The sequence below is a fragment of the Simochromis diagramma genome, unplaced genomic scaffold (genome assembly GCF_900408965.1).
Source record: "Simochromis diagramma unplaced genomic scaffold, fSimDia1.1 OVJJ01000361.1, whole genome shotgun sequence".
Classification (NCBI taxonomy): domain Eukaryota; kingdom Metazoa; phylum Chordata; class Actinopteri; order Cichliformes; family Cichlidae; genus Simochromis; species Simochromis diagramma.
Window position 1 is genome coordinate 1,963,972 of NW_024386860.1, and position 25,208 is coordinate 1,989,179.

General features: G+C 40.5%; 3 protein-coding genes across 3 annotated transcripts; 2 read left to right on the forward strand and 1 right to left on the reverse strand.

Moving 5' to 3' along the window:
• Nucleotides 1-487: 487 nt before the first annotated feature.
• upp1 (uridine phosphorylase 1) lies at nt 488-7,750 on the forward strand. The gene is made up of 11 exons (XM_040031142.1): nt 488-549; nt 2,153-2,259; nt 2,352-2,410; nt 2,694-3,843; nt 4,104-4,146; nt 4,495-4,606; nt 4,713-4,871; nt 5,014-5,128; nt 6,291-6,500; nt 6,602-6,748; nt 6,833-7,750. Exons 5-11 carry the CDS (start codon nt 4,109-4,111, stop codon nt 6,982-6,984), a joined length of 933 nt encoding a protein of 310 aa, XP_039887076.1. The 5' UTR covers nt 488-549; nt 2,153-2,259; nt 2,352-2,410; nt 2,694-3,843; nt 4,104-4,108; the 3' UTR covers nt 6,985-7,750.
• A 1,476-nt stretch (nt 7,751-9,226) lies between these two features.
• stmn2a (stathmin 2a) lies at nt 9,227-13,138 on the forward strand. The gene is made up of 5 exons (XM_040031166.1): nt 9,227-9,373; nt 10,985-11,080; nt 11,247-11,419; nt 11,570-11,761; nt 11,860-13,138. Exons 1-5 carry the CDS (start codon nt 9,355-9,357, stop codon nt 11,917-11,919), a joined length of 540 nt encoding a protein of 179 aa, XP_039887100.1. The 5' UTR covers nt 9,227-9,354; the 3' UTR covers nt 11,920-13,138.
• Nucleotides 13,139-16,503: 3,365 nt separating this feature from the next.
• LOC120733104 (hairy/enhancer-of-split related with YRPW motif protein 1-like) lies at nt 16,504-18,539 on the reverse strand. Its single transcript, XM_040031141.1, has 5 exons — nt 18,383-18,539; nt 18,129-18,201; nt 17,949-18,032; nt 17,776-17,857; nt 16,504-17,665 (listed from the first exon to the last, which is right to left on the reverse strand). Exons 1-5 carry the CDS (start codon nt 18,466-18,468, stop codon nt 17,046-17,048), a joined length of 945 nt encoding a protein of 314 aa, XP_039887075.1. The 5' UTR covers nt 18,469-18,539; the 3' UTR covers nt 16,504-17,045.
• Between the last annotated feature and the right edge of the window lie 6,669 nt (nt 18,540-25,208).

Genomic DNA, 25,208 nt, shown 5'->3' on the forward strand with positions numbered 1-25,208 from the left:
GGAGTTTAAACGACATTGTTACAAAAAGGTGAAGCTGACAGTGTATATATGATATGGAGATACATGTATAACAGTACTGAAAAAAAGTACTAAAAAGCATCCACCTGTTTGAAGGTAATTCATAATCAAACAACAAAAAAGGATGGGAAAGTGAACATGTTCTAAGCTTTGGCTTTCCATAGTTTGTCCATCAGGCTCTAGCTTGTCACTGCAAATATGGGTTTTGTAGAGATGCTGTTTGCCATGGTGAGACGTTGTCAGGCTTAGATTCATCTAAGATGATTATTTCCACTGTGTGAGCACCTTATGCCACCAGAGTAAACCTGTGACACACCTCAACATTTGAGAACGGTGGCACTACACAAAGATGACACATAACACTAACCTTTCAAATAACTAATCATTTAATTATTCGGCGCTTCAGTATTTTAGACTCATGATATCATGCTTTTTAAAAAAATATATTTAAGCTGAAATTTTGTATTTGATAGACAAATATTGGTGTAGAGCAGTTCTACAAGATCATCAACCTTCATAAACAGAAAAAAGGTGAGTCTTTTCTTCTTCTTCTTATATTATTTTTTTCCAAAATAATATATTTTACTGTCCCATAGGCTAATAAACAAGGCGTGGAAAGCACTTCAGCTTGTCAGTGTGGTAAACAAGTGTTTTTGGTGTGCATTCTAGTAGCTGCAATTCCAGAAATGCCAAGGAGGCTTAGCAGGAGATTAAAAGCAAGTATACACATAGATAGTGAATTTCATATATTTTCTGAATCACAGATTAAGACACATACGTTTGCATGAGAGTGAGACACAGTTTTCACTTCGTTCAGTGTTTTTTGTAAGGTTACGGTTTAATAACTTGCACATATAAAATGTATTCTGCCAGAAGAAAATCTATCACAATGCTGTAAATGCAAGACTCTGAGAAAATGTTCTTCACAATTTTATACCAAACCTCTGAACCAAACATAACCTGCTCCTGGCCGTTCTAGTTTTTATTCTCCCACCTGCAGCTTTTCTGGTTTTTAAGGGTTCAAGCATAAAGATTAAATAAAAAACAAAATCATAGACTCAGTCTATGAACAAATTTGATGGGAAGTCAACAATATATGGTCCTGTTTTATGATCATATATTAATGCTTGTAGAACAATGAAACTATTTTAAAGTTTTTTGTTGCCAGCAGAAAAAAAAAAATATCAAGGAATCAGATTTTGTCATCAGGGAAACTCAAAGACTTCAGACCCTCGTACTCTCCCCTCAGGTGTCTGAAGAATCTTCCTGGAATTAGTGTTTTGTGAAGAACTGTTTGGTCATTAGGCAGTAATTTCATACCGATTGGTCTCTAATCTGGAACATAACATGCTCCAGAGCAGGTTATAAGTTATCATGGCAATGTACCCCAGTAAGAAGTAAACCACCTTTGTAGTACGGGAAATCCAAGGTTAACTCTGAAGTTACCTGGATAATCCGATATCCTGCTTCACAGTCAGGCCTCTGGTCACTCTGACTGAAAATCTGAGCGTCTCAACTCTACCGCTTCCAGCTCGACCTTGTCTCTTTTTGTCAGAGCCACTGTCTCCAAACCATTCATCACAGCAGGTCTCGCTAACGTCTTGCAAATCTTCCCTTTCACTCTTGCAGCGATACTTCTGTCACATATCACTCAAACCCTGGTCTCCTCCACTCCCCCTTGCCTGCATGCTCTTCTTCACCTCGCTTGTGCTCTGTTCATCCCTTTGAAGGGTTAACCCCATGTATTTAAACTCATTTACCCTCATTACCTCTATACTTTACAGCTTCACTGTTACACCTGTCATCAAACCATGAATTCATAAACAGTGACAAGGAGGAATTGTGGACCAAAGACATCACAAATTTTTCCTCAAAAAGCTGATATTGTGAGGAATGACCACAAGAGGGCCTTAACATCCAGTAATCAGAGAATTATCACAGACCTGAATAAGCTTCTTAGAAGGAGTTTGTCTTTTTAGTGAGGTTGTGTTCGATGTTAGCCAATGCAGAAGTGTTGGTGAATCCCAATGCATCACAAACATTTTTTGTCAGCTTTATTACCTTTGAGGTAAAGAAGCAACCAGATTCTTTTGGATATCCCTAACTTGAACTCTTATACCATGTTTATCTTCAGACAGGATATCTTACACAAGGGACTTCTTAATTGGTCTGGCCAGTTGTCCGGAGGCCAGGAAGAAGCCAGAATTCTTGCCAGAGCACCCAATAGTGTTAAGTGAGGCAGTAAGTGTAAAATTATTGTTGTTTACTTGCTAAGTGGTCCAAATAATATCAGTAGTGTCTGGATTTAAAATGCTTTTATACTATCTTCACAGAGAGATCCTGAGCAACTAAGGCTTTATGAAATGAGGATGAATGGCAAGAAAGATAAAATGTGAGTTTAATACTGTAAATTTGTTACCACAGTTTGACTTTAATGCCTTTTTCATACAGTAGAAAAACAGTAGAAAGTATAGATTATGATTTGAATGAAATACCCATTGTTCTTCAAGACTAATTTGAACATTGGACATTTATAACACCAGTTAATGTGTATATGTAGGAATTAAGTTGAAGTTAAAACCTAGAAAAAAAGGTAGTTTTTACGGTATATTGTTAAAATTAGGTCGCTAACATAAACACCATAATAAAAATATGTCACCTTTGTTTGTTTTTAGGGCGGCTGAAGGGCTTCACTCACCTTGAGAAATTAGTCTTGCTTGTGCAGTGTTTGTGTTTGCTGTTCTTCCTTTCAGTTTAATTTAACTTTTTATTTCCTATTTATTATTTTGCAGGAGGTTGACAAGAATTTCAGTTTTTGATAACCCCCTGAGAGTGCTGTAGTGTATTTATACTGTGTGAACACCTTTTTGAAACAGGAAAAAAACAAACTGAATGGCTACTTTTCAGATGCTTTAATAAAAGTCCTGAACTGAAGTGATGGCGCCAATTATGTTTACACATAATTAGAAATTCTCTGGAGTTAAGATTTGCATTTGTCTACAAATTGCTTTTGATTTTCTGTCCTATACCTCTGCTATTATCAACCTGCTTCAGCAGCAGTTTCCATCACAAATGACACACCTGTGTATTGTACAGCTGGTGAGCATGTCCGTGCATTAAACAGCTTAAGAAATTGGCATAAACGGGAGTGACTTTTGCATCAGTCAAGCAGATATTAACAGGAACACCAATGGTATTTTATTTTATCTGTTTGTTATGTGTTCTACATAAAGTGGTTATTTGACAACAAATTTGCTATTAAAAAAAAAAAGATTAACGGTCAACATGAAACCATGCATTCTTAAATCTACAGGAAGTGAAAATCACACATGAAAGATTTTGTTGAGCACATTTTATAAAATGTAAATATTTTTTACACTATTCGAGGATAAAACCACCATGATTCCTGTAGTTAATGAATTAATTTTAATGAATCATTTTCTTGTACAACCTTCGTCATTTTGACCAAACTGACTCACACAAAATAAACTCGGAAAAGTACTGCTTTTCCCAACATCTGCGGAAATCCTTTAATAGCGCCGCTGTAACTGAACATCTGCTGCACTTCGTCGACCTCTGTACGTGACCGGAAGCCGGTAGCCAACAAGTGAGTGGGTGACGAGACTCATTTAGTACCCCTGTGACTCATCCGACGTCACGGCATTGTGGGCCGGCTCTCGGCGTTAAGTCAGATTTTCATACTGAAATTAAACGGAGGAAGACAGCAGCAGAAAAGTAACCTCTCAAAGAGCAAAACATCTATATCTGCTTTTTATTTTTTGTTTTGTTTCTTGGTTTCGTGAGTCCCGTTGGCTGATTTTTCAGGTAAGGATGAAGCTCATTACCGTATTTCCTGTAGCCGGTGCGCGATAGTGCTGAATCTGCATGTTGACAGTATGTTCCTATGGTGACTGTTTTAAATGTAAAAACAAAACAAAACCAAAAACCTTAATTGTCCAGATTCGAGAACTGAGTTAGATGTTGGTGAAATTCTAAGTAACAGGCTCTCTCAGCAGCCAGGTGTGGTTATGCGTTTCTTTCATTCTACTCACTGAGTAATTTTGTTCGGATTCGGCTGTTCGCAGGAAAAATGGACTCCAAGGCCGAAGGAAGCGCTCCGTGCAGCAGGTGAGAAGTTCCGGTCAACATAATGTTCAACATATTTGTTTAAAAACGCAGGTACTACTCGACAAAACCGCTTCACACACGTCAACTGCAATGTCGTCTTGGAATGAGGAAGCTGGGGTGTGACAAGATATATGGCCATTGATTTTCTTTTCTTTCTTTCCCCCCCTGAAAGTCGTGACGGTTTTGTTATTGTTAAATAACACCGTCTTTACAGAACCAATGAGATATTTGTAATACTGCCCCGTTAGCTACCCACCATATTTACGTAACAATCATTGCTCTTCATTGATCTGTGTGATTCAGTGTTTTAACTGACCCTTTCATGTCTATCCTTCTCCCCTCTTAAAGCCCTGTTTATGTGCACAACCCACACCTGGATGCACTGAAAGAAGACATCCTCTACCACTTCAGTCTAGGAACTGAAACTCATAGCCTACAGGATATGTTTGGTGATGTCAAAGTAATGTATCCCATAGTCATCTTTTTTAATTTTTATTTTAAAGCCTTGAGCCTGTTTTTGTCTGTGCAGCTCTCATGTCTATCTTTATGTGTGTGCTTTACTGTAGTTTGTTTGTGTGGGTGGGAGTCCCTGGAGAATGAAAGCATTCACTGAGTACATCGCAGCTGAGCTCGGTATGGAAGACCCCAAATCTGAGTATCCAAATATCTGTGCTGGGACGGATCGTTACGCCATGTACAAAGTTGGCCCTGTCCTCTCTGTCAGTGTATGTAAGAACAATATCCTCAATGTTATTTTGTTTTTCCACATGATCGTTTTCTTAACTTGTATTTGTTAATCTACCTAAATGCATAATAATATCATGAACGTCATTTAGAAAATGTGTATATCTCTGCTTGTTTTTGCAGCACGGAATGGGCATCCCATCTATTGCCATAATGTTGCATGAGCTAATAAAGCTCCTCTATCATGCAAAGTGCACAGATGTTACAATTATACGCATTGGGACATCAGGTGGAGTAGGTACGTGCATTTGGGCCCTTTTCTTGGTGAGGAAAGGTGAAGTGACCCTTTGGAATTGGGTGCTGTTTGGGATTAATTTGTAGATTAAGCCTAAAAACCAGCTTGTGATAGGATCTTAGTTACCATGGGACTAATTACATGTCATACCAGACCCATTTTCCAAATCATTGTAGTAAAATAAACAACCAAAATAAGGTTTTTTGTTTAATTTGATAAATATTTGTCAGTTTGGGGACTGATTTATTTCTTGTGCGCAGCTGTGCAAGATGGAGTTACAAAATGTTACCGGTGAATAGCTGAAAGCAAAAGTATGATCCTGTCAACAAAATGGTCTCTAGGTTAATGATTTGTTTTCAGTTTAGACAAAACGAGACAAAGGTTTCTGTGTTATTAGTTACATTTTAACAAAGCTCAAAGGATCGGGTATTACAACTAGCGGGAAAGCGGAGATGGTGTAAGCAAAAGAATGCTGAGCACTAGACTGGAAAACTGTGACATTTTAGGTTAAAGTTACACTTAAATGAAGATCAGTATTGAGGGGTTATATATTTTTTGTCATTGTAAATATATAATAATACATGTGCAGCATTAGCGAGCTAGAAATTCGTTTGTTATTTAGAATATGCTAATTTTCCTTGTAATCGTGTCGCACGTACTTTCCAGTAGATGGATCGTGTGATGACGCAAGAGATGACAACAGAGTCTTTGTTTTTAAAAAGGGCATATTTTTCTATTTTTATCCCAAGAAACAGACTAAGGTTCCTTAATCAAATCGCTTCATGAAAACATTTTCACAATTAATTGCAAATACTTGGTTTTAACTCATTTTTTCAGATTTTTGAAAGAGAGATCAGCTGATCTTTGAAGCCTGCCTTTGAAATTTACACAACCTTTTCCTTACACAAGCAATGGCATGAACATTTAACTGTTGCCCTGTGTTGCATCTTTGATTTTGAAGTCTATACATGTAACATTTCCAGCACATGATGCACACGATGGTGATTCAATTCTAGAAGCTGTGACTAAATTTTACAACCACAGATCTTCATAGTAAAGATATATGCTCTAGAAAGTGCTATAAAGTAATTTGTCCTAAAATCTTTACATTTGTATTTTCACTTTAAAAAACTTTTTCATCTAACCTGCTATATTTGGCTTTCAGGACTTGAGCCTGGCACTGTTGTTGTCACCAAGCAGTCTGTGGATCCCACCTTTCAGCCCAGGTTTGAGCAGGTGATCCTTGGGAAGACCGTGGTGCGCAATACTGATCTGGACCAAAGCCTGGCTGAGGACCTGCTGCAGTGCAGCAAGGAGCTAAACCAGTTTAAGACAGTTGTAGGCAACACCATGTGCACGCTGGATTTCTATGAAGGTTTGAGTTCTGATGCATCAATGTGTTAGCGAGTAGACTGTTTGCCAACATCTACAGTCTTTCACTGTCTTCCTGTTTTCTCTGTTTGATCACACATGTAGGGCAAGCCCGTTTGGATGGCGCTTTCTGCTCCTACACTGAGGAGGACAAGCAAGACTACCTCAACAAAGCTCAGGAAGCAGGAGTTTGTAATATAGAGATGGAGTCATCAGTGTTTGCTGCTATGTGTAAACTGAGTGGTCTACGAGGTAAGAAATTTCAATATCAGCATCGTTTTACTTCTGACAGCATTTTTTTTGTGTCTGAAAACTTTTATCTCTGTTTGTGAAAAGCGGCTGTGGTTTGCGTCACGCTCCTGGATCGGCTGAAGGGAGATCAGCTGCGCAGCTCTCACGAAGTTCTTCACAGTTACCAGCAGCGTCCTCAGATACTGGTCGGCTACTACATTAAGAAGCAGCTGAATGCCAAAGCGAAAGATAGCTAAATAAATGCAAGCATACAGTAAATTCTTATGATCTTCTGTCTAGAAGCCATACCTTTAAATATCTCCAAAAGACTTAAATGATGCCTTCTATTTTTCCTTTGACACTGATTTAGTTGATACACTGCTATAAAAACATGCACTGCTACACTGTTGTTTTATTTCGTATTTCTCTTAAGTACACTTGAATTGATGTAGCACCCTTGTATTTAAAGTGAGTTAAGTTCACTAAATATGTGTATTAGTTAAGGTCGTCTTTGTTCTACTTGACATGTAAAGTTTCAGATCCGTAAAACTTGAACCTGTAAGTCTAAACTTACAGTGGTGCCATAACAAAATGACCTTTTTACACCTATTATAAAAAATACATTTTTAAAATATTTTATAGGTTTAGATTTGTTATTGAAAACTTAACTGTGTATGTGGAGATTTTTTTTTACATTTTTATTGTCATCCAGATTGTATTCAGTTTCTTCGACCTTTGTATATGTGCTCAGCATTTCTTTCACAATATAAAAGCTGCAACAACACAACACTCCGCTTGAGAAAGATTTCTGCTTTGTGTCATAAATAAAGCAAGCAAGTAAAGCTTTGTGCAGTCTGAAATTTCACAACATATTAAGAAAAGAATTCTTTATGTAAGAGGCACTGCGGCACAAATGAAATGTGAAGTTTGTTATATGATCTGTCAGTATTTGCAGCTCTTGAAAAGCCTGGTGAAGTCAAGATCAGCATCCTGACCACTAAACAAGCCAAAGATATTAATAAATGGTGTTCTGGTGTGTACTGATTGAACAGTAAATTATAAATGATAATAATAATAATCTCCCTAAAAGATTTAGGGTAGACTGGTGTTGTTGTCACATTAACTGTTAATGCCACATTAAAGGACACTTTTGCTGTGGTCAATTTGTGGAAAAGACAGAAAAGTTTGAGGGGAGGAAGTATTTTGTAATTTTTAGGGGTCAGAGTAATTTTTCATGTTGCTGCGTTTTTGTAATAAAAAGCTCACAGTATTAGTCGGTTAAAAATTGGACATTTGTTAAAAAGCTCAAGGTTTTTCATCAGCAAGCTTAAGCCATGTGGTAGCTAGGTTAAAATGTGACACATGTAACAACTGAGCCCCCGCCTGAGTATAAGAAATGAGAAAGATATTTGAAGCTAGGCATGTAAAGGCAGTGTTGTATAAATATATCTGTTTGTTTCTTTGTTGGCAGAATGGTTTGTGTTGAGCCACACACAAACAGCTGGCCGAAGGAAGTATGGCTTTGTTGTGTTGTCTGCTAAGGTTATCATAAAGTTACATTAATTTGTTACAATTAATGACAAAAATGGAAAGAATACCTACTTTGAGGTCGTACCTTAGGCTTGGATTTAATGAAGGAACAGTTATTGAAAGATGTTTCAATCAATCAGCAATTCATGTAAATTCGAGTAAAAACCATGAATACTAACCTTGGTCTAACCTAGTTTGTCTGTTAAAATCAGCTATATGGGGAAAACACCTGGTTTTAAAAATTTCAGCTGGTGTCACAGGGTTCATTTTCTAGAAAGATCTGCTGAGACTGAAGTTACTTTGGACTGCTTTGGTCAGAGGAATAACTTTAGCACACTCATTCCCTCTTTTGTCTAATGCTGGTGATAGATGACGCATTAAAGGTTGAGATAAAATTGAACACTCTGACTAATGGCGAGTGTCATTGCTGATATTTTTGACCAGCAGGCGTGGCAGCCTGCAGCAGCTCGGTGAAGAAGTCTTCATTCTTACTTATGTTACAGTATTATCTGTTTGAATTAGTTTAACAGATCCTTTTCACCGCCACAGCTTTGACACGAACCAGTATGTGAATGCAGGTGTTATAATCACGTAGACTTTGGTTTTGTTTTTTTCAATCTAAACTTTAGTCATTTATAATTCCTGTAACTTCTTCATACTGGACTATATCATGACACAGTTGCAGGTTGAGGAAATATCGGTTGTTGTCAGTGTGGTGAATCATCTGCACACTAGGATATTCACTTCTTTACGCAAAAAAAGTGACCATGTTGGTGTATTTTATTTCTGGCCTATATTTTTGGCACTGTTAACTTGGATCGTTCTCAAACACATTATTATTACATTATTATTCAGGCTTGAGGACAGATAACGGCTTTATTCTGTGGTGTCTCAGTATTTTGAGCTTCTAGCCTGCACTGGGTGGTGTAAGACGCGCGGCGCGTGAGAGGAGGGTCTGTTTGCGCGCTCCCGTGCGTGCCCACCTCCCGTCTGCTATCCGATCCTTCCTCCGTCTCTTCGCTGACTCAGTGCCTTAAGCAGCATCACCGCTCACCAGAACAGATCTACAGCATCCTCTGCGGAGAAATACATCAGCCATGGCTAAAACAGCAACCGGTAAGCATTAGTCTGGATGGGTTCAGATGGATTAAAACGGGATGGATGCACGGTACAGGTGCAGGATTTTTGCGGAAGGTCTGTGTCGGCCCGGTGTAGCCTACCGGCTGGTGGTCGTGCTTCTGTAACAGCTCCACCATAAAAATAAATATATAAATAGGTAAAATAAAATAAAAGCTTTCTTTGCCGTTTTCAACACTAAATTGCATTAAATCACATTTCTGCAGACTATTGTCTCCACGCAGGACTCTATTGATGATAAGAATGTGGGCTCACGCCGCGCATCCTCTGTCGTTAGGTTACTGAAAAATCTCCTATATTATCCTACCTATGTAAACATATTCATTTTTATATAACAATTGTGTTAGGTAACAGTGTGTAATTATACAATATGGGCTGCCTGAGAGGGGTTTATTAACCTTACAATGCTCCACCTGCGGTTCACGCTACAGCGGCCCCAACATGCAGCATAATGCAGACGGACCCCACCCAAGATGCTGGGTTGCCGATCATTTAGCCGACACCAAATCATTTGGAGGCTTCATCTGTTTGACTTTTACATTCATGTGGCTATAATGAAAGGTGCAGGTGATCGTTTCACTTTTTTTTGTCACTTAAACGTCTCTTTAAGATGATTGTTGTCGGTTATAAGATTGCACCCTTTATTCATGTCTTTAGCTTTCCTTATCTATTCCTTGCAAAGGATTGCACCAGCTGTGGGAGAGGTGCTGCAGTTTATTTTCCAAAAATTCATTATTGATATATGTTACAAAAATAAAATGTAGGTAGAGTTAGCACACTGATATTAAGAACTAGATTTTACGCTAGTCATCTCTTCTGATGGGTAGTTATTGTTGTAGGCCAGACATTTAGCATGGGTTTGTTTGTTTTTGGCTACCTATTTTACAAAATTCTTAATATAAGCCACCCATTCTTTCAGGGTTTTTTTTTTATATAGGTTATATAATGTGCCAACTCACTATTCTGCATGTAGTAGCATAGATTTGTAGTTAACCAGACAGGTGTACGGCAGGGTGGGAGGCAGGCCAGCCCTGCAGCAAGGGGCTGCTTCACACGCTGGCCTTTGCAGCAGAAGGCATAGCAGCACTGACAATCTGTAGTCCTGAAGAGCCAGGTGGGCACTTTGTCAAAAATAGAAAGAGCACGAAGAACTGGCGGTGAAGATTAAAAATAGTCCAAAGATCTGGTGAAAGTTAATTAAAAAAAGAACGTTCAGGTCATTAATCTGGTGTTTTTTATGACTATGACACCACGGTGACCGAGGCGCATTAATGGACAAAGCTGTTTCATGTCTTGATTTTAGCTCACATGTGAACTTCAGTAAAAGTAATGCTTGTTATGCTCTTAGTTTGATAATGCTCACAGAATACATTCATCCAATTAATTATTAAGCAGTGCTGCACTTAGATACATTTCAGACTTTTAACAGCTCATTAGGCAGTCATCTGAGCTAACAGGCTTGTTGAGAATTTCCCCTTTCTTAACAAGTAATTAAATTGAAAATCTCAACTATATGTATCCATTTGTGACAATGTTGGTTGTGACAAATGGATAATGCTGTGTTTGTTTTATGGTTTTATGTTCTTGCAGCATACAAAGAGAAGATGAAGGAGCTGTCTGTCCTCTCCCTCATCTGCTCCTGCTTCTACCCAGAGCCACGCAACAAGCTTGTGTGTGACTTTGAAGGTACAAAATCAGCTGAATCATGGATTTTCTTTTAAATTAAACAAGCTAACTCCATGTTGATGATTTCTCTAATACAGATTTTAGACAAAAAATACGTATCATTGGACTGATACAGTAATATGTCTTGACTTTGCTACCATTAGCATTGTAATTGTGTCATTTACAGACATGGAGGTGAAACCTATAAACAAGCGGGCCTCGGGTCAGGCTTTTGAGGTGATTCTCAAGCCTCAGTCTCCAGTGTCAGATGTAGCCCACAACCTTCCCTCACCCCCAAAGAGGGATATCTCCTTGGACGACATTGAGAAGAAACTCGAGGCAGCTGAAGAACGGAGGAAGGTGAGTATATTGCATCGATGTCAACAAGCTTTAGGTGTTTAAACTGTAAAACAAAAGAAATCTTTGAGACATTTAACTATGGAAAATGAATAATTCATCTTACAAGATGGAGGTGCAAATGATTCAATTTGAATACTTCTGTATATTCAGTACCAAGAGGCCCAGGTGCTGAGGGCTTTGGCAGAAAAGCGAGAACATGAGAGGGACGTGTTGCTAAAGGCTATGGAAGAGAACAGTAATTTCAGCAAGATGGCTGAGGAGAAGCTCCAGATGAAGATGGAGCAGATCAAGGAGAACCGTGAAGCCCACCTGGCGGCCATGATGGAGCGCCTACAAGAGAAGGTGAGTCGTCAGCTTTATCAGAACTAAAAGCATATGAAAGGGGCTGGGCAGCGTCCTGATGAGTAATCATTCTCACTGTGCTGTTGTGACGTTTCCAGGAGAAACACGCGGCTGTGGTGCGCAGAAACAAAGAGCTGAGGGAAGAGCTGACAGCATGAGCCTCACACGAGTCCAGACTTCCATCCACCCAGTCCTGTCCCCTTCCTCAGTAGAGCCTTCACCCTCTTCGTAACAGACACTCAACCCAGGAGGCTGAGAGGTTCAAGGACCTCACCACTATATCACAACCCACCATGCCACCAGTACTCACTATTATCAGTATTATCAGTGGATATAAACATGAATAACACTCATCTTGAGAATTGAATGGTTTTGTTGATTTAAGAGAAATTGAAAGAATATGGGTTTTATTGGCTTTAATTTTGTCAGTACTTTTATCTATCTATCTATCTATCTATCTATCTATCTATCTATCTATCTATCTATCTATCTATCTATCTATCTATCAAATATTTTCTTTGTCTTTGATTAATGTTCAGTTCTTGAAGTTTGACTCTGCAACCATTTTCTTGTGGAAGCTCTCAGTGGTGTGAGTTGGCTGTAGACAGGCATTTGCATTGATTCCCGATGATGTCCTGATAATGATGTTTTTTGCTGTGTCTTTTGTGAAGAATGATGGTTGGTGTTTCCAGACTACAGACTCCTCAAGATATCAACGTATCTCATCTGTATCTCCCTCACGCGCACCTACTCATTCTCAACACGCACACTTGGAACTTAACAATAATCGAATCCCCACAGATACATAGAAGTCCACTTCCTCTGAAATGAGCTCGATAGGTGCTTTATTGTTATTAAGAATGTCTATGCCCAATGGGAGCAACTGTTTATACACTTGCAGATTACCACTTTACCCCGACGGCGCCATTTTTCGATGAATCCATCGTTACCCAAACGAATAGCTTTGTTAAGAACACGGTATTGGGAATGAACCTTATAAAGTTGTGAATGTTATGACACCATACTGGTATCATGCATAGTGTCTTGGACAGTAGAATGTGCTGTTGCTCCCATCTTGATATTGATAGTGTGAACATTACGTATGTCTGTGTGGGTGTGTGTGAATGAAGAATTACCTTGAGGCATCATCAGCACCTTCTCTCATTTAGGGGGTTAGATAGAGAATGGATGCAGGATGCTTTACATTCAGCACACTAAACTAGTCTCTTTTTAATATACAGTACCACTGATATCTGCCTGCATCTTCTGCTGCTTGTTTTTCTCCCTCCATCTATTTCTCTGTGAAAGCTTTGCTGAATAAAAGTTTGGGGTTCTGTGAACATGGCATGCACCATCTGAAACTTTTCTGTAAACTGCCAAATAAAAGAACCAGTTATCTACACATCCTGAGAATCTTCCTGTAAATTTGTATTCTAATCTGATTTTAATAGCGTTTTAACATTTTTATTATTGCAGTGTTTAGAGTAGTTAAAATGTACAGATATGTAATTGATCATCAGCAAGTATGAGCATCTGTATAAAAGCAGAGGGTTTTATTTTTACAGTTTGATGGTCTGGAGCAGTTGTGTGTTAACACAATGCCAAGGACGAAAAACATCAGCTATGATTTGGTAATGGTCATGAGGTCGTTTCTGAAAAATTTAAAGTGGAGAGAAGCCGCCAAAGTGGAGATGGTTTACCATAATGCACAGCCCCATATTTGGCAAAAATAAAATACAGAACATCAACACAAACATTTTATACCAACTGTGAAGCCCGACAGTGGCGGTGTAATGATTTGGTCTTGTTTTACATCTGTAGGACCTGAGCATCTAGGCTCTCCTCTGTATGCCAAAGCTTTCTAGAGACAAATAACGCTAAAGGCTGGCCAAAATTGGTTGGTGCAACAGGGCAATGATCCTAAGGAGAGCTGTATGTCTGTGAAGGTTCTCAGTCATCCAGGTCATCGTAGTCTAAGGAGCTTGGAAAGAAAAGCGTCTGGACTTCTTTGAGTTGCTTGAAGACGTTTCACCTCTCATCCGAGAAGCTTCTTCAGTTCTAAGGGTCAAATGGTGGAGAGTCCCAGATTTAAACCCAGTGGGCGTTTCCCCCCAAAGAGGGACAAAGGACCCCCTGATGATCCTCTACCTAATCACATGAGCCAAGGTGTGAAAGCAGGTGTGGGTCACAATCAGCCAGGGTTTCGGGTGAGCTCATTGTGAAACCTGGCCCCACCCTGTCATGTGATTTCCTGAGGTCAGATGGCCCAGGATGTGAGTGGACGTTAAGGCATCTGGGAAGGGATCTCAAAACTGGATTATAGATGGCAGACAGTTGGTGTCGTAAACCACCGCCTCTGTTCAAAGATGGTCGCTCACAGTGGACATAGATGGCTTCTTTCACTCCTCTTTCAAACCATCTGTCCTCTCTGTCCAAAATGTGAACATTGGCATCCTCGAAAGAGTGACCTTTGTCCTTTAGATGCAGATGGACAGCTGAGTCTTGTCCCGTGGAGGTGGCTCTTCTGGTGGTTGTTTGGTCTCTCCGATGTGGAGGTCTGGGCATTCCTCGCTGCACTGTACAGCATACACCACATTGTTAAGTTTGTGTTTAGGAGTTTTGTCTTTTGGGTGAACCAGTTTTTGTCTGAGTGTGTTGCTGGGTCTGATGTACACTGGGATGTCGTGCTTGGAGAGAACCCTCCTGAGTTTCTTGGATACACCAGCTACATAGGGGATGACAATGTTGTTGCGTCTGTCTTTCTTATCCTCCCTCGCTGGTGTCTGATCTTCTTTTCTGTGCATCTTTGCTGACTTTATAAACGCCCAATTAGGATAACCACATGTTTTAAGTGCTTCCTTTACATGTGTGTGTTCCTTCTTTTTCCCTTCAGGCTTAGAGGGAACATGTTCTGCCCGGTGGTGTAGGGTCCTAATTACTCCAAGTTTGTGTTCCAGAGGGTGATGGGAGTCAAAGAGGAGGTACTGGTCTGTGTGTGTGGGCTTCCGGTAAACTTCAATGTTGAGGTTGCCTTTCAAGGTCTTGAAGGCAAGCTATAACTTTCTTTTTGCAAATCTACAAAGGAGTGGCTGAAAAAGACATCATGGTGCTTCTGTATGGAATTATATTTATGACATAACACATGCACGAGCAAAAACATTATCTGAGCAAATCATTTTATTTCAGGGACACAATTACACTCCAATCCATCCAGCAACGCACACAAAGAAGCCATCGTGCACGCTAGCTGCTTTGCACGTGCTGCTACAATTTTACGCTCTGGCGGGTGCTCTGTGGAGAAAGCCTGCTTACACACACCCTGCTAAACCAACACGTATGCGCTCGCTAAACTTACTTTCGACTGTCTGGAGGGGGAGCCCAACAGATGACGGGTCCTAATGTGATTGGTCACTATGATGGACACTTCAGCTTACTTGTTTAACTGAATTACACTGTGATGGCGACACTGTTTTAAACTGTATTTGTTTACAACTTAAAAAATAAAACTTGCCAAATTGGTTATCAACAGTTAGTGTTTGCTGTGCAGCAGTGGAAATAGTGGTGAAAAAAACCCAAAAAACGGTTATTCCATATCTGGGAAACGCAGTGACCTACTAAGGCCTTTTCACCATGTGCACTTATCCTTTTGTGGGAGGGGACAGCATATGATTTCACATGATTTCTGTACTCATCATATCACTTGGGAGCATCGTGTCCTCTCTGGAGAGAAATATTTCATCACACGTTGTGTTAAACTGCAGTAAACCTTCCCTAAGGTTTGGGCCCAGTTTTCCACAACACAGTGCCATAACTGAGCCACCAGCTCTGGGGGGTTGAATTCTTCTAACTGTACTTAAGCTTTCCACCAGCAGGTGGCAGTGTCAGATTTATTTGGGACCAGAACCCTCCCAAAACAAAACAAAACCCTACAACCCTTCAAAACTAACAACAACAAAATATATAATATGCTAAACAGGAATATAGGCAACAATATTAACAGTATTACTGACTGGCTGAATTAGAATATTAGATTCCTAAAATCTGCTGTTGACATTTTAGTTTTCATAATCTGATTTATTATTTACGGCATGTGACTTAAAGCCCTGGGGGAATACAATTCAGACAGCAGATGCCCCACCTGAATGCCTGATGTGCTTCATGCATGGATAAAAGACCAAGCCATTAAAACAATGAACCCCTTAAAAGCCATGCCTCTAAAAGACAGAAACAAAAACAGTACCTAAAATGCGGAACAGTGATTTATTGGTCCAGCTGCCTGAGTGTTGTTGTTACTTTTCAACCTCTTTCCTCCAATGTCCTCATACTGTTCACACTATTGTCTCCGTTCCAGACCAACCTGAGCTGGTGAGGTCAGGGTAACATTGTAAAGGATTTCCTCTGGCTCTTAATGATTTCCTGTGTATTCATAAGGGCAACAATGCTGTCGAATTCGGTTACTTACCTGGCACACAGTAAAGGAATTACCTTTCAGTCAATAGCCAGGACCTCATTAGCTCATGATTGACTTCTATGAGACTGCAACAGAAGTGCACCTGCAGATTGTGTGTCATTATGGGAATGTATGGGCTTTATGAGTAAAGGAGCTTCTGTCGTCTGCTTGTATGTAGGACTTGGCTGCATGTGAATGAATGTGAAAAGCAACAACATGGTATACATGATAAGAACCAAAAAGGAATGAAAGAAGTGAAGGCAACAGAAATACACATTCTTTTATAACCATGTTGTATATATTTAGAATCAGTTTATTGGTACAAAAATATTACAAACAGGTACAAGAATCCAGGTTTCCAAACCTTAAAAAGTTATTTCCCAAAAGTTGCGCACATAATATGCATATTTATTGTCACTGTAGTTCCCAAAATCATAAGGAAAGCTGACATAATTAAGTTAATCTATGTTACGCCAGGTGTAGATTTGTATATTTCAGTATATGGCCTACAACAGCTGATCTCTAATTTTGTGCTTATTGTAAATCAATCCATGACCCATTTATCATACCATTACAACAGTCCTCAACCTGGAGGCAGTGCAGGCTAGCTAAATTAGTTAATGATTTCATTTAATAACATAAAAATACATTTTTTTACTTGTTAAAAGTAAATGAGAAATTAGATCCTCTAGCAACCGCTCCCACTTGTTCCTTATGCTTAATAAAATAAAATCAGTTTTGTTCCCCTGTATTTTATTGTTGTAAAACAGTTGAAGCAGTCTGTATGTGACGGTGGGCACAGCTCAGCTGTTGCCCTCAGTCCAGGGATTGGCTTCAGAAGGCCCCGATCTCCATGCCCCATGGCCTGTAAGGTTTTGACAGTGTGGAGGAGGGACTCACGGTGCTGACGGCTGTCGGGGAAAGGAGAGGGAATGCGCTAAAGGAGAGGGGGAAGGCCGAAAGCGAGGACAGAGATGAGACCAGTGGTGGAGAAAGCTTGGTTGTTGGCATGGGAAGACTGAGGGGTAGAGAGCCATTGGGGGGAACCCTGAGGGACTCTGTGGGGGGCATGGCACTGAGTCTGGATGTCCCAGATGTCTCAGTGGAGGAGGAGGAGGAGGAGGAAGATGATGAGGGTGAAGAGGAGGAGGAAGGGGCCTGGCTACTGGTGGTTCTGGATGCAGGTGTCCTGCCCTGGGGGTGCTGTACAAGGAGTGGGTGGGGTAGATGGGCAGGAGTAGCCCCGTAGGCAGAGCCCCAGGCTAAGTGTTCCAGTCCAGTGTGCACCTCCCTCTGAGAGGCATAGTTGCTGAGGTGGGACACCAAACGTACACGGAGGGTGTCTGCGCTGTCCCGACCCTCTATGATGCTCAGGTAGCGAGCTGTCTCTGCCAGGCACTCCCTGAAGCCCAGGCTGCGGTAATCCTTAGCAAGAGCGTGAGCTTCAAAGTAACCTGTGAGAAAAGAACAAACATGGTTAAATAAACGTGTTACTCAAAGAATATGTCATATTTATTAATACCAGAGCTGAAACATGCATTTATTCAAAGAAAATATCCACTACCTTTCCCACCAGAACCATGAAGCATCTTCAAATGGTCCACTGTCATTTGGAGTATTTCTGCTTTCTCCAGTTTAGCAGATCCCTGCAAAGACGTTATAATAAAGCGTCTCTTTCAGTTATATATTATTTATCAACAAAATTGTGTGTGCCAAATAAAATGAAGAATAACATACCTGTTTCTCAAAAGCACTCGGCACCAATCTTCTCAGCTCTGACAAACTGTTGTTGATCCGGTCACGTCTCCGTTTCTCAATGATCTGTTTGAAAACATATTTCAACATTAATTCAATCGTTCAGAGGATGAGAAACTTTGGAAACTATTAAACAAGAGCGGGAAAACGCGGTTCACATACCCCTCTGCGCCTTTTTCTGGCTTGGACTTGCGTGGTTGTGGAGAGTGACATCGATCCGTGGGAGTCAATTTGACTAAAAAAGTAAAACAGTTTGTTTTTTTAATTACTGACAGAAAAACGATGTTGAGGCAATACATTAAAGAGCACTTTAAAAAAACAGGATATGTAGGGAATAACGCAAAAACAACCAATTCTTAATTAAAACATGTCGTATAGGTTGATTTTCTTTAAAAAAAAAAAAAAAGTTAACATACCCATTTTCATCCCCACTGTCCTTCTCCACCTCAACAGTGTCGTCCAGGTCGCTGTCCGATGAGCTGTAGTTGTGGCTTCGCTTCATTTCGTCTCTTCTCTCGGGGCACAGACAGCACGAGGTATGCGTAACAGTTTAAAACTGTCTGATCTGCATCTGCTGTGTCTGTTTTCACACGGCGGAGAGGAGGGCGGGGTGACCGGAATGATGTGGGCGGGGCTCTGACAGACTTGAGCCAGTCAGAATCGAGCTGAGGCTTGAGTGACGGGGGCCTTAAAAATATCAATGAAGTCTTGAGGGGATCAAAGAGCATTATCCTAATAAAAGTGGTCTGAAACAATGATATCACATTATGAATCTATATATAAAAACAATGTATTAATTAAACATTTTAATCCATCCTGTAGAGAGCTGGAGTGACTGCAGCATAGATTCTTCTCCTGCATTATAAAGGTTGGATGGTCTATTAGCTGACTGTCTTCAACCATGTGGTTCCAGAGTGTCACTGATCAGCCAGGAGACTCCACAGTGGGCTAGCGTGTCCACGCTCTCCTGGGGAACTTCCTCCTCTAAACCTTCTGCAAACAGGTCAACAGGCAGGCAGACCTTCCAATGGAGCCATACACCCGCTGGGTGAACATTCGTCTCTCTGCAGTGCAGTGTGCAAAAAAACAGAAATGTTTTCTTAAGCTTGAGCTATAAGCAGCTATAAAAACTATAACAGCATGTAAAGCTGCTTTGGGCATAAAATAAGGAACACAAGGGGAACAAGGGGGGGTCTGCAGAAGTGTGATAGGGTGACCCCACTAATACAAGCGGGTCAGGGGGGCAAACTATGAAACATGGGAGATTTCAGTGCTAGCGCTACTGTGTAACTGATTCCTTTAGGCATATGTTTTTAGTTTAGGGGCATATCAAATCTTTTAGTTGGGAGGGGGGGTCTCTTTCGCTGTGGAGGCATGGTTTGTCAGGGAAGGATAAATAAAAGAAGTTCTAGTTCAAAACATCAAGTGAGGGGATTCCTGTTGGGCAAATGATATTTCTATATTTATGTATTTAGATATTTATATATCTCCAGCTAAGTTCCAGGACTTGGAGAAGTCGTGCTAATGTGCAATGATGCTGTTCAGTCTAAGTTCTCTTTCACTTGTGGCCAGTGTGTATATATAAATATGTTAGACATTAGTATTGTACCTACAGTACAAAGTTTAGGTGTTTGTACTTTATTTGATGTTTTACTATTTCTCTTTGAGATATTTGTTAGCTTTCACATTGATTTCTTTCTTTTGTGTACTCAGAAGAACCCACAACAGATCTCTTATGTTTTAGGGATTTTAAATGTAGCGTTTTAGGATTTTTCTGGTTTGAAAACATTCTTGTACTTTATGAGATATTTAAACTAATAAAATACTCTTGGAAAACTGTAAAATAAATAGAAACAGAACCAAAAACAGGGATGTTTGTCTTAGAAGCTGACCTTTTAGTGCTTCCCACAGGGCAGTAACATGGGAATCTCACAAAATTTGGTTTATTTATACTACCCTACACTACTAAGAGTACAGTTACAGTTAGTAGTTAAAATAAGGCCAACTTTACACACCTACAGCATTAAGACTCCATAATTTCAGTAGAAACAATAAAAAAAAAGTCAATCATATATCACATTAAAATATTCCCATCGAACATTTTCTGCAAAATACAATCGCTTACTCTTGATACTTTATGTGATAAAAACAATTCTTACATTCTTAACTGAACTATAAAAACCTAGAATATAAAATACTAGAAAAAATCACTTAAAAAAGAGTTTTAACTGACTTGTAGTTTTTTGCTACATTTGGCTTTCTTTTCTTTTTTTTGGCAATTTATCTCTTAAAATGTTGTCCAAATTCTTTTGGATTTTGAGGGGTAAAAACTCACAAAAACTCATGTATTAATAAGTAATTAGATACACTTTTAAACACACTTACAGGGTTACAGGTTGAAACAATAATGTGAATGTGGGACTTACTTTATTTACTTTATGTTACTTTATTTTTGAATTTTGGTATTGCTACTTTTATTGAACAATCTCAGCACTTCTGCTGTCATGTATGTATACCATATATCATGTATATGGTGTAAAACCATATCTAATTTCTATTATATACAATTTCTATTATTGTAAAACAAAAATAGAAAGTAATATTTGTACATTTACACAAATACTACATGATAGTGCAACTTTTAGATGCCTGAATATATATATTTTCTGCTGTTTTATCCTCCACAAAGCAGGAAATTTGATGCTTATATATATCACTATATTTGCCAACAAATAAGATCAGTAGTTACCCTGCAGATAAAGTGTTTCCATATACAATATATGGTAGGATGTGATCCTACTATATATCTAACCCTGCATAAAGAGCACTTTTATGGTCATATTGTAAGCACATTTAATTAATAAATCTAAAATTGTTTTCTCTTGTAACAGAAGTTTGGTTTAATTACTTAAAAACAAAAGTTTTAGAACCATCACCTGACCGGGCTTTTGAAAAATACACATTTAACCACAAATGAACCAAGAATAGAAAGCAGTTAAGATAAAGAAACAGATGAATGTTAGTCTTTTCTGTCTGATGGAAGGTCTGGAAAAATGACTTGATGTTGGGATATAGCGCCTGCTCTGACATGTGCCTGACATGTCTGTTAAGGCTGTCAGCGGGAGCGCAGTGCCCCTGCTGTCTTCAATTCCAGTGCCTTGTAGAGAAGCAGCTGTTTCTCTCCTCTGTCCATCAGGTCAGTTGTTAACTTTGTACGCTGGGAGCTAGACAAGTGCGGATGAGAGCTTGATTCTATGGAGCAACTGGAGGCCAACACGCTGGTCCCAGAATGTCAGAGGGGCTTCAGTGGTGACAGATACAATGTGCAAGCTTCGGTCACTCTGTTGATGCAGTGAGCGCGGATGAGCCTTCACACCATCCCTCACACACAGATACATGCACAGACCCCCACCTAATCTCCTCTCCTTGTCATGCCTACCTTCATCCATTTCATGCATTTCCACATTCCCATACTCCCACTTGGAGGATTTATAGATCCTAACATGTGCTTAATCCAGTGCTGAAAAATACTCACGGCCTGCCTGCTCCCTTTTTGGACTGAATTTCTCATGCAAGATGCATGAACTGTGCCTTCTTGGCCTTCCAGTGACTCTGCTACATGTCAATCTGAATGTATTTATGCTCACTCTTTTGCACTGTTTATGATACTATTATGGAAATAGGGCCATTATGGCAACACAAACCACTCTCCTCACACCTGATCATCAAGGTCATTCACATTAGAGCTGACATTCCTGTGGCCCATTAAACATAATTACGATTCGTCTTTTAAAAACCTTGACTTTTCACCTGCGGTATCGCAACATCTCCTCTCCCTTCCCAGTCCACTTTTGGTGACGCTGGACGTGAATGTCCTGTTCTGTTAGAGTGTGTTTGGTTTTGGCTCATTTGTGTTGTTTGACTACCATCTTTACATTTAATAACTCCAACAGCTTACCAGTCTGCCTATTGAACGTGGGCGTAACTCGGCACCGATTTCTAGAAACCCCTCTCAACCCAGTGCCAGGAAGCTAAAAGGTATAAGCAAGCATTTGTTTGAAACTGGCGTGTGCCCAGCTGCCTTACTCAATCTTCCCTCAGGTTTCCCTTGGTGACTCTTTGTGTGCAAGAGCACGGCCTGAGTGTGCGCTGGTGTGTTTGCATGTGTTTATGTGTGTGCGACTGAGAGTGTGCAAGTGTGTTTAGGAGGTGCTGTTTCCCACAACCCTGATCTAATTCCGTGGTAACTCAATCTCCGTGTGAGCGCTTCCCGGCGAGTGTTCTCCCACCCGTCGGCCGTCTCTCCCTGGCTGGCTGAGTGTGTCTGACGGAGGCCGGCTCAGTCCCATTGGACCCCACACCCCCACCCCCTGCCCTCTCCTCTCCGCCTTCATCCTACCCTCCCTCCCATCAGGATTGATTTACTATGTCAACCGTTGGGGCTGTCGGCAGCAGCAACGCTCACAGCCGTGCCTGCGTCCTGTGCGCACACCATCCTGACATCTTATACCTGTCACTCAACAACTGCTGGAGTGAACTGTGGGTTTGTGTGCTGTATGTATGTGTCCGTTAATGTGTGTGAGATAATTTCCTCATCCATATTTGGACGATGTTTGCCCAAAGGTGTGAGCTTTGCTGCGCATTTACATTAGGTATGACATGATTATGTAAGGCAAGGAAAATGCCACCCATGCTGGTCCTCAATAGGTTGTTTGACTGAGGGAAATGTCTCCCAGACAGCTTTCATGCAACAATGTTATCCTATGGGCCACAGTTTCCTGTCTGTCCCCTCTCTTTCTGGTCAGCACCCAGGCGCTATATTGGGCAGGCCTGAGACCCATTCCCACTCCTTAACCGTAATACACCCGCCTTCTCATTCTTTACTTTCCTGTCTTTGTTGGCATCCATTCTGCTTGTACTTTTCAGATAGGTATAAGCCAGGGAGGATATGTTGACTTCCCCCTTTCTTTGTTTAGCAAAGTTTTTTTTGCCTTTTCTTTTTTCTTTTTCTTTTTTTTTATGAGGACATCTCCTCAGGCCTCAGGTCACAATACTGACACCAGGATTTCAGTGCCAGCTGCCAATTACAGGGCTTGGAGTCGATTACAGGGCATGAACAGCATTTAGGAAAGATTCAGACAATACTTTGAACTCAATATGGACAACCTTATGTGCCGACTGGAAGAAAAAAAAAGAAGTGGATGACCTAAGTTACTCCTGAATAAATAAAATCTCTTTCACTCCTTTTTTTCCCACAATGTCGCACACTCCTGCACATAGGCCCCTCACAATTATATTGTTCATAAGGTTTACCAGAATGCTTCAAATTACCAGTTAACTTATGCAAGTTCACAATGGGGGGAAGGCAGATCACAAGACTGGTTCTCAAATAAGCGCAACAGGAGACAGCACGTGATGTCCTCACAGAGAAAGGAGGACCGCGGAGCAAGCTACTTTTAAGGCCACACATTGTGCTGCCACAGGAAAAACATTGTTTGCATATCAATGGTGTGTGTGTGTGTGTGTGTGTCTCTGTGTATGTGTGTCTTAAAGTGCAGGGGTGTGAGGGCTCTAATTGAAATGTATCTCCTGGTTTACATCACAAGAAACCCTCACTGACACCGGCCATATGAATTATTAGCCAAGTTAAGCTGCAGAGTCTCTGTTTCTGCATCTGTGTGTCACAAGACACGTTTGGTCATTTCTGTGGGAAATCAGTGTTTTAGAGCAAGTCTGTCTCTGAAGCTCAGCTGTCATTTTATGAGTAACTCTTTACCTCAAAAAACCTTTTCCAAAGTGTTTTTGGTCACTTACATGCAGTTTTATTTTCCCTTCCCAGTGCAGTTTCAAATAAAATCTGATTAGGAATGGGTATAACCACCAAAAATGTTATACATAATAGAGAAACTGAAAAGAGCCAATTTATGATGTGTCACAAGTTTATCAAAAAAGGAGAGAAAAAAAGTTGTCTTTTTTTAAGAGCCGGCTCCTTTCCCAGTGGATGCTCTGTGCCAGCTGTCTGCTCTGCAGTAAAGTACTGCTTTCCCAAGCTCTGACCTGTGGGAAAATCTGTTGTGGCCAGTAATTGATTCCGCCCTGCCAGCCCCATTACTCTCCACTGCAGTCAAACTGCCAGTGATCTGCAGAAAGCCTGTTAGCACAGCACCCCTTATTCTTTCTCTCCCCACTCACACAAGCATGAATCACAATCCAAGCAAGTCCGACTGTTACATCCAGTGTTGTTTCTTTTTTGCTGTCATTTTTCCCTATAATTCACATATTTTCTTCATTAATTTTCTTTGAATCCATTCTTAATTCATTATTATTCTTTTCTAATTTTCAAGTTATAATTGATTAGTTGTACCAGTAGGCTTTATTCTATACTATGACAACAATGTAAATATGCTAGAAGAAATGGATGGTAATCTCCCTGAACGTGCCCTCTCCCTCAGAGCTAGTCATGAAATATTAACTGCAGTCATCTGTTGAGATGGTTGAGTTGCTTGTCACTGCCTAACACTAGCCACATGTCTAAATAAAGGTAAGTGTTCCCCCCTTCCAATTAATCTTCAATTAGGGGTTTTGCTCTGTGCTGTTGCATCTGTGTTTCCTAGTCTCGCATCAGCGGGAGGGGTATTGGGTGTGTGTATGTGTGTGAGTATATGAGGGGGGCTTTCATGAGGATTATGAGGTTCGCAGGACGTGTATTCACATGATGGTTGTTTTGCTCTTCTAAGCGTCCCCACTTTTTCCACATGAACTAAATGGCAACACTCTGAACACAGGCTATTTAAACCTTTGGCAGAAAAGGTCACAATAGTCTTAGAAATAATTGCTCAGACTTAGAAAGACATAAGTGGCCTCAAGCCAGTGATTCTCATGACTCTGTGGCAGGCTTTATATAACTACCAGCTGAGGGGTGCACTTTCCCATGTTGTAAGGGGTCAGGAGGCCACCCTCTAAGCTCTGTGGCAGTTGTTTTTCACACAAGAATTTCAACCCACTGTTGGATGATCTAAGAGAGCATAAAAGAGGAGCAGAGAACTGTACAGTATGCATCACTTTAGCTCCTGGTGACCCCTCCACCCACTGCACTCTGCACCCGGTGGCTGTGCCCCATGGGCAGCTCTCCCTGCACCTCTCTCTGTATTGACAGAACAAGTAGTGTCTGTGTGAGAGGCAGCCCCATGTCCCCCTCCCATCCCTCTCCTGCTCCTCTGTCGGTGTGCAAACCAGAAGCCT